The sequence below is a fragment of the Micropterus dolomieu genome, linkage group LG04 (genome assembly GCF_021292245.1).
Source record: "Micropterus dolomieu isolate WLL.071019.BEF.003 ecotype Adirondacks linkage group LG04, ASM2129224v1, whole genome shotgun sequence".
NCBI lineage: Eukaryota > Metazoa > Chordata > Actinopteri > Centrarchiformes > Centrarchidae > Micropterus > Micropterus dolomieu.
Window position 1 is genome coordinate 16,780,901 of NC_060153.1, and position 13,081 is coordinate 16,793,981.

General features: G+C 39.5%; 2 protein-coding genes across 10 annotated transcripts in view; one reads left to right on the forward strand and one right to left on the reverse strand.

Moving 5' to 3' along the window:
• Nucleotides 1-13,081, forward strand: part of LOC123969463 — a 121,057-nt gene that overhangs the window by 84,088 nt on the left and 23,888 nt on the right. The gene's annotated exons all lie outside the window — the stretch shown is intronic.
• sept9b (septin 9b) overlaps nt 8,857-13,081 on the reverse strand; it is a 73,850-nt gene continuing 69,625 nt past the window's right edge. For all 6 annotated transcript variants that reach the window (XM_046046870.1, XM_046046869.1, XM_046046868.1 and 3 more), the window contains 2 exons: nt 11,487-11,538; nt 8,857-10,995 (listed from right to left, as the gene is read on the reverse strand). In XM_046046870.1, the coding sequence (XP_045902826.1) occupies nt 10,779-10,995; nt 11,487-11,538 (269 nt within the window). In that variant the 3' untranslated portion in view covers nt 8,857-10,778. The remainder of the gene's footprint in view (nt 10,996-11,486; nt 11,539-13,081) is intronic.

Genomic DNA, 13,081 nt, shown 5'->3' on the forward strand with positions numbered 1-13,081 from the left:
CACGGGAATTTGAGCCGGTGCGGCAGACAATAAATAATAATAATAACTAAAACACACAAACATAAGTAAATTAAGCAAAATATACAATTGTGTGTGTCTGTCAGTAGACCAGTATGTATGCAGTGTCTGTGTGAAACACAAAGAATAAACACAACAAGATCAGTCGGCAGGCCAGCAGAAAAGAATGAAAGGATCCTGCAGGTCTAATTTCTATCCTTTTGAGCCCAGCCTGTACAAGTGTGTTGCATCTCTGACCGGGTCTCAGCTCCACTCTTAAAGGGAAAGACAGGGCCGATCCAAGGGGGTAAGGGAGAGTTCGAACAGTGAAGCCGACCAAAGCCTGCATGGAGAGTTCCTACTACATAAGACCAATAATAAGCTTCACTGCTCTCTATTCAAACCTGCAGAATGGCTACGTCCACTAATACTGTCTATAGGCCAACCCTGACATTGACACCGGCACCTGTAAACTATATTTGACTGTATAAATTGCACTTAATTGTAGAGGGTGAGTATGCTACTAATTGAATTCAAATGTTATGTTATGTTATTTTCATGTCACTGACAGGTTACTAGAACCTATAAAACAAATACATTTGAAAGGTCAGGTAACAGTTGGCTCAAATGTTATTGAGAATAATAATAGTAATATGAGAGTAATCCATTTTGAGCATCAAGACTAACACAATGCATCTGGGTGTGTTGAATCCATTTGTACTTATTTATACAGTTGATTTCTATGAAACTATCAGGAAATGCATCTACAATTGTGAGAAAATGAACTGTAGATTTGACAAATTGCACACAGTATTTGGAAAATCATGATTTCTGTTTGAGGATTGTGCCACAGCAACAGAGAAAAACTTTATTATTTATTGTTGTTTTCCAGAAACTCATAATATCACCATATTGCTAACTCTTCACTTTCTGCAGAGACCAGGACTTCTTTAGAAGCATATGAATGCACGTCCTTGTCAAGCCCAACATAAGTGTTTAACTGCTTTACTTCAGATAATATACAGTATTTGGCTGAGGGGCACACAGGCTTCCAGCCTGAATGTAATTGTGACAGATAAAAAGTTCATGGCTGAGAAGATACAAGACAAGCATTCTATTAGCCCGCTTCGGGACATGCTGCTCTACCTACAGAGAAAATGAAAGGACAATTTCTCTGGCTGTATACACACTGCAGGTTCAAATCTGATTATTTCCCCCACCAATTGTGACTCAGAATTTGATCTTTTCATTTCTGTCCAAACAAACACTCAATCTGATTGTTCCCTTGTATTGACAATACGTCAGATGTAAGAAACAGAAAAAAAAATAGGTTTGAGGGTGCTATTTAGTTCTTCCTCAGAGCAGTACAACCCACAAGGAACAAAATGTGATTCAGATTATCATGACCTCGAAGGGGGTTTCACTGCAGTGTGACTATGAGGATGCCAACTGGGTCAATGGTGCATGAAACTGCCTCCTTTTATTGGCATGGCATTCAATCAGCTCCTCTTGGGTATATGTCCTTGGCTTTGCAGTGGGACCCACCCATTACAGCACTCCCTGCACCTGCCCACATCTTACTACCCAATCCATTTTAATGCCTCTCCCCTGTCGCTTCCATCTCTGCATAAATACAATCAGCCCTGTCAAGAAAGGCAGAACCACTTTCTCTCTTCTTCTGTTGTTTCTGATTGATTATGCAGAGCAACCATCGCTCCATCCCTCCCCATGTCTTTGAATTCCACCAGAGTTGGCTCGATGCCAGAGATCCTCCCCCATCCTTCCTATTCCCACCCTCTGACCGCATACTCTCTGACCTCATAGTGTGCCCACCCACATATACATCACCCTCATCCACCTCTGGTGGGGGGACTGACGACCTTAACCAGTAAACGAAAAAGGAAGACATGGTGGGAAAAGATAACCTTTTGCTATTTGCAAAAAAAACAAAATAACATTCATTAATTTATTCATACAAGTGTAAATAATAAAACTGTACCATTCCTCTGACAGGTCTGGAACACTGGCCTTGGTGAAACTTTAAGAAAAACAACTTATATCATGGTAGAGGTGAAAATGTCTTGGGGAAGCAATGTTTTTTTCCTTTTCCCAGCCCACAGGGGAACAGCTTATTTGCCACAGAGTAAAAGATCACCACCATTTCTAACTTTATTACGCAGAAACAGGGGTTGCTGTTTTTTCTCAGCAGCCTGGCATGTGGTGGGTAGCTATACAACTGCCTTGGCATGCCAAAGCACCTTAAAGGTTGATGGGGGTCTATATTTCATTGTCAATTGCTCCTGTTATCATGCAATGCACATTCACTCGCACTCTGCATCAGTGTGAGCTTTAACTGATGTGCCAGTCAGTCAGGCCCATTAAACCCCAAAGCAGTCCCTGGGCAGCCCTTTTTGTCTTCGCTATTTGTTCCCCTCAGCAGCATTATACAGTAGCTCCCACAACATCCACTCCAACTAAACAACCTTCGCTTCCCCGGAGAGGTACGCCTTTTCCTCTCCCACCTCCAGTGCTGACTTTAATGAAATATACAGCTGTCTTTTAATCAAAACAAGGCCAATTTGCATACAGACAGGAAGGGGAGGTGGACCCTCCTCCCCCATCTCTGACTGCGCGAGAGCTGGCTCCAATCCAGGCAGACAAGCACTCTGATGTCGGAGTAGCAGGAAAAAGATGGAAAGGAGATGGAGGAGGAGGAAAAGGCGATGTGGGAGGTGTGGATGGGGCAAAGGGGAGGGGAGAGTAGAGTAGCAGGGGCAGGACATGGCTAGAAACAAGCAAAATCCAAATTAAGCAAACAAACAGATGGATGTTGCACATTAGCATACATCAACAACAAACCGACCCATGCTTCGTGTCCAGGAGAATGTTGAGAATTGGCAGGGCGCAAGGGTAAGTGGTCCCGGGGATTGGAGCATACTATTGGTCTGTGTGTACACATATTTGTGTTTGCGTAAATAAATTGATGATTTTATAGGTGCTGATTAACCCTGAGACAACAGGATGACAGAAAATACAATTGTCAGCATGCACAGTTTGAACAAATGCAAAGCCATTAACAAACGGGGATTAATTACCAACAAATTACCTTGTGTCGATTACTTTGGAGGCGCTGTGCAGTGAGGCAGGGGGTGTGTGAGGTGGGCAATGGGAAGCAAGCTTTTCTTTTGGGTTATTCTTGCAGCTGAGGACTGAGGAATAGGCAGATATAACCTCCTATTCTGGGTGTGTCTAAGTAGCTCTAAAGGAGACCGAGTCTGACGAAAGATATGTCTGTGTGTCTGTGTGTGTGTATTTTGGACTGAGAGAAGCAAAACAACTAGCCACTGGTGCCACACCAGCAGAGACAGGCGTTGGCTCGCTCCACGATAGGCTTACCAGCCAGATGGTGATCTGGCGGACTGGAAGCCTATCTGGTTGGCTTGCTGGCTGTCTGGCTGGCCTGGTGGCTCATTGGCTGTCTGGCTGGAAGAACTCTGCCTGGTAACGACGGAGCCAGTGAAGGAACAAGGAAAGCTGTGTTTTTCATCTCTGTGGGGTTGTTTTTCTTCCCTCATGCTTTCCTTTCTTAAAATCTGTCTCAAATCTTTCATTTTGCATTTTGACATGAATGTATGTACAAATGGGTAGTACTGTAGCATGCATTTTTTAATCTGATGAAAAGCCATTACGGACTAAGACACTGTTAGATTACAATGTTGAAAAAGGCACAATAGTGTGCTGGCTTTATTCCTACATGAATGCAACATGAATCACTGTTTTCCTGCCAGTAGATAATGTGCTACCGTGGAGCAATATGGTGGTGGGTGAAGTGCAGTGATATATAAGGCAATATGATCCAGCTGAGACACATAATGTACCTGCTGTTAGATTTGGCATGCATTTTTATATTTCTAAAGCAGCACTGTAGTGGAGGGAAAAGGCAATCCACCCTTTCCATCCTCAGTACAGAGTTACAGTTGAGCCATTTAATTTTTTTCATCCAACTGAAAGAGCTATAATCCCTGTGAATTATTATCAAGCCCCACTGCGGGAAAAAACCATACCATATCAATCGCCAGCTTCCCCACCAATGTTGTCAATCCAGCAGACACGTCATCACAGAGCTCCGAGCCCAGCCAGCCACCAGCAGACAGGCCACTCACCATCAAAGAGGAAATGATGAAACACATTTCATCATGCTGTCAATTTTAAAAGCTCGTCAGATCTATCTTGCTTGAGCTGATATCACTTAAAATTGTGCATGTAGATGAGTGTTGTTGAATGGCTAATTAATTCATACCTCCCGTTGTTTCTCAGTGTGCTATTATATGTTGCATGAACTTGCATCTGCTAATGCTGGACGAATACTGCAAAAACATGTTTAAAGTCTCCCAGGAGTAGTTTCCTCTGTTCTTGTGACTTCTGTCTACAATATTTGTTAGAAATGAAGCCTTTGATGAGTGCTGTGGGTGATGCGTCAAAACACACACTGTTTTTGAAATGCTGAGCAATATAAGTTCTCAGAGCCAGCCATCCCATTGCGTTAGTTTCTCAGATGATTAGACTAGAAGTAATTCTCAACTACCATCGAAATAATGCTATGATACATTATAGTTCCCAGTTGGGATGACTGAATAAATGGATGGATGATGGACTGACTGAATTGCATGACACCAGGTTTCAAGGAGTCCTCTGGAGAACAAATCATGGTTCTCACTTGATAATACTTGACAATTCTTCTTCCTGGAAATCACATCATTATAAATTGACTTTACTCACATAGAGGCCACCTTAGACATTAAATGGGAAATCTTGGACAGCAAGTAGCATCAGCCCAGTTAGTATGTCCTTAGTTCATCATCACATTCCCCATAGAAAAGACTCTGAAGAAAACCTTTAAAGAATCACGTAAATGGGATGGTCTCGTGAATCTGGAAAAAGACATGGGTTCACATAATAGTCTCTAATTGCTCGGTACCCTTAGCTAGTAACTAAATACAGAACTTTGCTAGCTTTTAGGTAGCTGGCTAGTAGCTAAATTAGGATGCTAGCTAGCCCATAGGAAGCTGGCAAGTAGCTTAAATAAGGTAACCAAAATTTCACCATTGTCAAATACTATTTTGAAGATTGAGAGTAAATTACCAAAATGTCAGTCTGTGCAATAACTTCAGTTACTGATTAAATGTAACTTTATAAACAGTAAAAAGGAATCTGGTGCAATATTTCACATTAAAAACAACAACCATGTTATTGCTGTCAGATAGTACTCATACATTAGATGAATGGCAATTGACAATTTATTTCACAATATCTATTTCAGATTGGATTGTGTGATGAAATTAGTGCAACCTAAAAAGAAAAATAACCTAAACCCAAAGCTCTTGACTGTTGCATATTCACACGCACCTTCATTTCATTTAGCCTGTATTACTCTTGTGTCTGAAAAGTTTCTCATAATGTCAAACTGACTTACTATGCAAAAATACTAAAAAAGATGCATTTAAAAGACCAGGGACTGCAAATTGGAGAATTGAAATAAGTAAAGTACAGCACTGTCACTACTTCAGCAGTCAACTAGGCACTCAAATGACAAGAAAAGCAAATGTGAAACAGAGTGTGACAACGCTGACTTACTAGAAGAGTCTGCACTTGACTGAACCAACACATTTCAGCACTCAGGGACTTCACTGATCACTGTTTTTACAGCTCAAGCAAAAGCACAGCCTATATAAACACCAAATGGCCAATTATCCTGTGAGGGCTGGACACATAGAAGGCCGGCATCTAAAGGATGCTTTTCAAAATAAAGGTTCCCAGAACCTCTGAAGTTTTCTTCTGGAGTAACTAATGATACTTTTAGCATTCACATTTATTTTGTAAAGAAGAGTATTGTAGTTTCTGAAAAATCTAGATTTTTAGTTTTAAGTATTGTATTCTGTTTGTGTAGTTTTACATTGAAGGTGGAACATCTGACTTTTAATGCTTCCATTCCTCTTTGGATAATTGGTAATGCTCAGTCATCTGTGATGTATACATTACACAGAGCTCCTATTATTTTGTGCACTTTATTTATTTATTTATGAAGGTAGGCTAAACAACAACAGCCCTTCTCTGTATAACACAATACAAAGAAACAGCACCTCAAACAACAACAACAACACCATAAACTGCAACCTCCAAAAAGTATAACCTCTAAAACAATTTCAACAACTAAACATTATAATCATCATGAATGTTTATTACAGGACAGTAATGTGCGACTGCATTAGGTTTAGTTACGTGTAACTAATAAACTGGCAACTGAGTATATAGGTTTTACTTTTACCCAGTTTTTAAAAAAACCCTGATGAGGGCCATGTGCTTAAATTTATTGGCTGAATTAAATACAAACTCTTCCAGTAATTCAGTTTGTGTTGCCAAGTTATCTTTCACGTTTCAAAATTTAGCCCACATTTCCCGTAAGTCAAACACTAAAGGTTTTCTATTTGTCTTTTCTGAGGAAAACATTCTGCAAATATTTTTTCCCACAGATACTTCAGTTTTTCCACAACCTACCATTTCAAGAAGAAGCTCTGAAAGCTCAGTTTGGCTCAGACAATCTTTCTCTGTGCCATTAGATAATCCGTCTGGTTTCTGAACAAATCTGTCCTGGTGTCATACAGTGTAAAATGCTGTGTAGACTTTGGCAGAAAATGGGGAATCCTTTGTTACACTCACAGTATATACAGCCTACTAATAACCTACATAATTCTTCAGGTTTCATGTTGTAGCACCCTACTTTGCAATTTGCTACCCTAGCCTATTATATTAATTTCCATTGTAAAAAGTCATTGAATATGATGACACTATGCTGTTCAAGTGAGAAAGTGCAGATGTCAGTTCATATGCATCATCAAATTGGTCTAGTAGCTGTGCCAGCCAGTGGAATTGGGGCTGTCATAGCAGTGTCAGACAATTGTCATTATCACTCACCTTCATGCTTCAGGACGGCTGCCTGCAAAACTGTTTAGATGGAAGTGTCAACGTTAGGTGAGTGTTCAATAGATACTGATTTTTCCAGAACTTGCATTGTCTCTCACCTTCACATTTGTCATTTGTCACCCTGGTGGTGTCATCCCCAGCACAGAGGAGTTTCAGGCCAATGAATCCAACACAGCGATGGCAGGAAAAGCCACAGCAGGAGCTCCAATGTGTGAAAGGGTGACAATGACCTCCAATATAACAACACTGTCAACACTTTACAATCAGCAGGGTAGCAGAGAAAGAGTGTGACAGGAGGTGTAAATGAGAAGTCCTATTAAACCAGTGCTGTGTGAGCATGGTGTGATGCCACTGCGCATTTCTTCTCAGCTGGGTTTGTTTTGGTAATGTGGTATGCTGCATACTTTTTAATATATATATCAATGCAAACCTTATGAACGGAGCTCAAGAAAACTTAGCTGCTCTCTTCTTCCTGTAGTTAGGGTGCAACTGTAATTACATTCAAGTTAAAGTTTACAGCTGAGCACAGTTGGCCAAAGTGTTTAGGCAATTTATTATAGTAATAGTAGTATTATAGTATATTTAATTGTCTCCGTCAAATGTAATGACACAGAAAACACGCATGTGTAATCCGTTTATTTTAATATTACACTAACCAGGAAAAAACATTGCCATTGTGTCACTTCGAATCTGAGGCCCCGTCCACACCACTGCGTTTTCAAATTAAAACGGAGACCTACGTTTGCACCTCCCATCCAGACTACAATGGCGAGAACGAAGACCTAAAACGGAGAAGTTCAGAAACGCGGCCGACCCCGTTTCGCGTTTCAAAACTCCGGAGAGCGTTTTAGTGAAGACGGGCCAAAACGGAGGACTAGAAACAATGACGCAGCCGCTCACGCTCGGCTCACTGATTGGGTCTTAGAAGTCATGCAAAGTAGAAACATGATGCTACTGACCAGGTTTTTGACATAGTATTTTTATTAAAATATTATGTACCATGCAAATTACACTTATCTGCCTACACCTGTTCTGTGCATGTCGCCGTATTTACTTTGCAACGACTCCCAGTCTGTTTTCCGCCGCCACACTCCTGTTAATTCACAGTCCCAGCTCCTTATTGGTGCATGCAAAAAAAAAACTTCGTCTGTATTTATTTTTTCTTTCGCCAAATCTTCCGCCAAACCATCTGCTTCATGTTTACACCGGCACGCGCATGCCCAGTGTACCTGAACGGCCAACAGATGTGCGTTTTCAGTCGTTTTAATGCAGACAGAGATGAACTCCAAAATGCAGCTAAAACGCTGGTATGGACGGAGATCGTATTCGTTTCAATTCTGCTAACCAACTAAAACGGAATAGTGTGGATGGGGCCTGATTGTTTCACTACTGTTTAACAGCTATACCTTCTGCAAATTATTTTTTATTTTGTTGAGGAAACACGTCCAAAATGTGTACTACTATCTTTTGTGCAATGGTATTTGTTAATGTTATTTTATGTAAGTGAAAAGAAAGTAATGTATGGCTTTCATTTTTAAATGGCTAAGAGTGTTTTAAGAAGTCACAACTAGGAGATGTTCTAAATTTAATGCAGTAAACAGTGTGTTCAGTGGTTTATTTCTTAATTAAAGGAATAATACCTCTGTAAACGGTCAAAGTATATAAATGTGTTTTAAATTATTAAATGTTGATGAAAAAGATTTGGCTCCATCAACCACATCTGAGGTTGGTTTAACACTGCAACAGTTGCTCTTGTTTTATAAAATGCAGTTGCTCTAATTAGAGATTTATCAGCGCAAAGAAGGATCAACTCTTAGTTGCCCATCTTCACTGAGACAGAATTAAGTTCCTACATTTCCGACAATCAAGACAATCAACTTTAAACAATAAAAATATTAATCTTTATTCTTTAAGATAGCATAACAAAGATAAAACCTTAATCTATCATACCATGACAAATTACACAAGAACTATACAACAGTAAACCAAGTGTAACCCAATAACTTTCTCTGGATAAAAGACAATAGTTCTCTTGGTTTTTGAAATCATTACCTCTTCTGTATGCATGTTATATAAAATATTCTTGTGGTGACTTAAGGAGGCAGAAAATACACCGTTGACTATTCTGTTAAGAAACTGAGAATGTTTTTAGCATCTATAAAATATTCCTTGAGTTTGCATTAATTAAACATTTTTTCACAAATATTAACAAAAATTCTCAGTTGCATCATGTTATTTTATGGGTGTTATTTAATGTTTTTTGGCATAAATTCTTCATGTCAGTGGTAGTGAGACATCCTCCCTCCGACAAAATGCTTTAAGCTTGCAATATGAATGTCATCATTCTAACCATTATCTATTGGCAGGATTGGTTGTAATTATTATTAATCAATGTATAAATATAGACCATTTTGCACTTTACTAGCAGGCAAAGTTGTTTGGTGGTAGTTATAGCTCTGCCTAGCCAACAGGGTACAACCCAAAACCCAAACACTGTCTACAGCTAAAAGTTCATCACTGTTAAAGACCTTAACAAACCTCTGGAAGCCAATGGCTGGAATGAAAGTTGAATTTAACTGATTACACTTAACATACACATAAATACCTATACGTAAATCAACGCTATATACCGTATGTGCTTCTCTTTAGAACAGAAAAATGGACTTTTATTTGGTTTGCAGTCAGAAAAAGAATGGACAAAGAGGCTGCATGGGACAACAGTTGCACAGATTCCGCCACAACCCCGATCTTATACAATAACATTAGAACATGAACAACAGCAATAAAAACACAATAATAAATGAGCGATGTAAAATGCAAGGTATGACTGTATTACACAACATTGGCATTATATAGAAAGAGACGGGATGGTTTGGCAGAAAGGGGTCGCAAAAGCATAATGAAAAAACGAGGAGCACACATTTTTCCGAAAGCCGCTCTGCACTGCTACTGCTTTCTTTTTCTTTTCTATTATTTTGCAGTGCTCAGTTGTCAATATCTTTACTTCCTCCACAATACTATGAACCTATTCTAAATATCCCTACTTAACCCTAGTATCTTTACAAAACTATACACCACAACACAAAGCAGACAAGGCCAGTGGCACGAACAATTACTCCTAGTTTAGAGCTAATCTAGTATCATCTGATATGCTGTACTTCATTTTGAATTATGCCATTTCTCCTCATCTGGACAGCCCTGCATGACTACACCTCCTGTCAACCCAATATCCTGCAACAGGCTTTTTATCCATCTCTCTTTTTTCCTATCATGCTATTGATTCTGAGCAAAATCTTGTACATTGTTTCACTGATGATTTACTTACATCTTACTTGCATGGCTGCTGCACTCCACTTACGTTCTTACAAGCCAGCGAATGTTCTAAAATATAAACCCAGCAGCCACAGCTTAGTAATGAGCTAACTTTTATGGTTTACTTTGAACAATCGTGAATGTAGATTGCATTGGGCAGTCAGAATTAGATGAGTTCAGAGTTCTGTACAGGATGTAGGTCTGCAGGGAAAACATGATTTTGCTCAGAATTGTAATGATGTAAAACATTTACAGACCACGGAAGGAAAATGTTGGTATTTACTCTGCGCCCTGTGTCTTGTACCTTCCTGATTCATTAAAGCTGTAGTTAGGTAGTTTTTTGGCAAAAAAGTCCTTCTATGTATCAAAAATGATTCTGTGTGCATGTGGGCTTGTTTATGTAAACAGAATACATGTGTGAGTGTATGTTTTGTGTCTGGCTGTGTCCTGATATCATAAATTGGCAATGTGGCTCCTCACAGGACTCTTTACATCTCGTGGGACAGGGCTTCATGCTGAGCAGCCACTCCATTGGCCTGCAGGGCAGCGAGCTGCTCCTCAGGCTGACCGTTGGCCTTTGGCTGAACAGCAGGATGGTCAGATGGTTGTGAACTGAAATGGCCATTGGATTCATTTAAGCGGCGGACACGATATGTCTCGTAGTGGATGCTGCCTGTGATATCCTTGATGTTCTGCATGTGTGTCCTGAAAGAAAGAAGTATTACAAAACCAGTGAATATGGCGTATTGCTGTCTACAAATGAAATACGTGTTCTTGTATTAGTTCATATGTCTTAGCCCAGAGGTTCTCAAAGTGGGATCCACAGCACGGGCCAAGGGTGCCAACATGATATTATTTTACTGTGCATATAAATTATACTTGGCTAATTGGTGTATATGTTTTTTGAAAAGGGGAAGAAATGCATTTAACCATTTAGAACAATTATGTTTTATTCATTGCCATTTTATCATAACCATAAGATAACATGTATTTTTCTGAAAGAAACCGAGGAAAGGCCTATATTTTTTCAAGTAATATTAATGTTAATTCATAGATAAAATCAATATTATTTGTTTTGATAAATTCAGATATCCACAGCAGTTTTTAGTTGAAAATGGTGCATGTGTATGCATGTGGTGGGAATGGGTGTGCCATGAAAAAAATCTTTGAGTATGATGAGTATGATGGAAGCTCACCTGATGAGGAGGTCTCGCATGTAGGCAAACTCACAGTGTGCAATATTCTCAACTGCAGAGAGAGAAAAGAGGAAACATTAGGTGAATTACATAACTTGAGAGATGGCCAACACAGGAAACAGTTTGAAGTAATGACATTAACTAAATAACGTTGTCAAAGTCCTTTCTATTCCAGCTCACTTGCTGTTCCTTACAGCACCACAGAGTGTCAGAGTTGCTCACAAGTCAACTGGAGGGCATCCTCTAACTTGACATTATACGCAATTTTCTTAAGCCAAGATAACACACTTATCCACTTTCGAGTAATTTAACACATCTCGGCTCTCCTCTATATTGGAGAATTTTAAGTGAGACGTTTTAACAAACTCCCAGTGACAAGCTGCCGGTGCCTCCAGTAGGCCTAACACGTGTTTGAATTATAGATTATGTCAAGAATATAAATGAAAAAAAGGAGGGTGCTATTTATGTAAAGCTTTGAAATCCAGGGGCAGGAAATTAAATTCTCTTTGAAAGGAGGAGAGTAGAATAACTGCTGGGTCTGTGAGTGCTGATTAGTGGCGTTGAGGGAACACGCTACTAACTTGTAACAAGCTGCACTTCTGGTATCTCCACTCCCAACTCGTGGGGAAGCACGGAGAAGTCCCTATGTTCAGTACAATAAATAAATTTAAATACATACTCTTTTTTTTCCCTCTGTCTCTAATTGTGCCCTCAACCCCTGAACATAAACAGTTTCTTCTCCACTTATGATATATAGAGACTTGACTTCTAGCTTCTCCCCTGAGGCCTAAAAAATTATAATGCAGGTGCCAACAAGTCCAGCAGCTTCCTCTCTCCTCCTTTTCCTTGTTCCCTCTCTCCCACCGCTTGGTTTTAATTGAATGGAGCCATTGTTCTTTTAGCCGGACAAGACGCCATTTGTCCCGCAGTCCATGTACTTCACCTCTCTCACCCACTCTCTGCAGTTCTGTGGAGTTAACTTCATAAGGCTTGCTGAGAGAGTAATAGTCACCTTCAAATTCCTAACACTAAAACAGCTCATGGTACTACCTCAGAAATGTCATCTTTTCAGAGAGTACAACTGCCTTGTTTTAAGTTGAACTAAATGCATTTCTCAGGCTCAAGTAGGAACGATGTTATGCTGCATTATAAGTAAAATCATTTTAAAACGCACATGAATGTTTTATCATTTTAAATCTTTTATATCTTGAATAGACTGATATCCCAGTATCCCGTGCTCACTTGCCCACACTGGAGTCTTATGATCCACTATGTTGTTTTAATGATTTTTAAGCCGTGATGGAAGAAGTACTTTACTTAAATATCAATACTCCGTTACGTTAAGTAGGCTAAGCGTACATAAAATATACAAGTATCAAAAGTAAAAGTACTTTACCCCTGTGACTGATATATTATTAGATTGTTAATATTTATGCATGTAACTGTTGTAGCTTGTTGAGGTGCAGCTAGTTTTAAAGAATTAAATAGTTAAGTCCAGTGGTTCTTAATCTAGGGGTCAGGCCACACCGAATGGGGTCATGAGATGATTAATGTAAAAAAAAATAAACAAACAAAGTTTTAATCTTTGCTTTTTG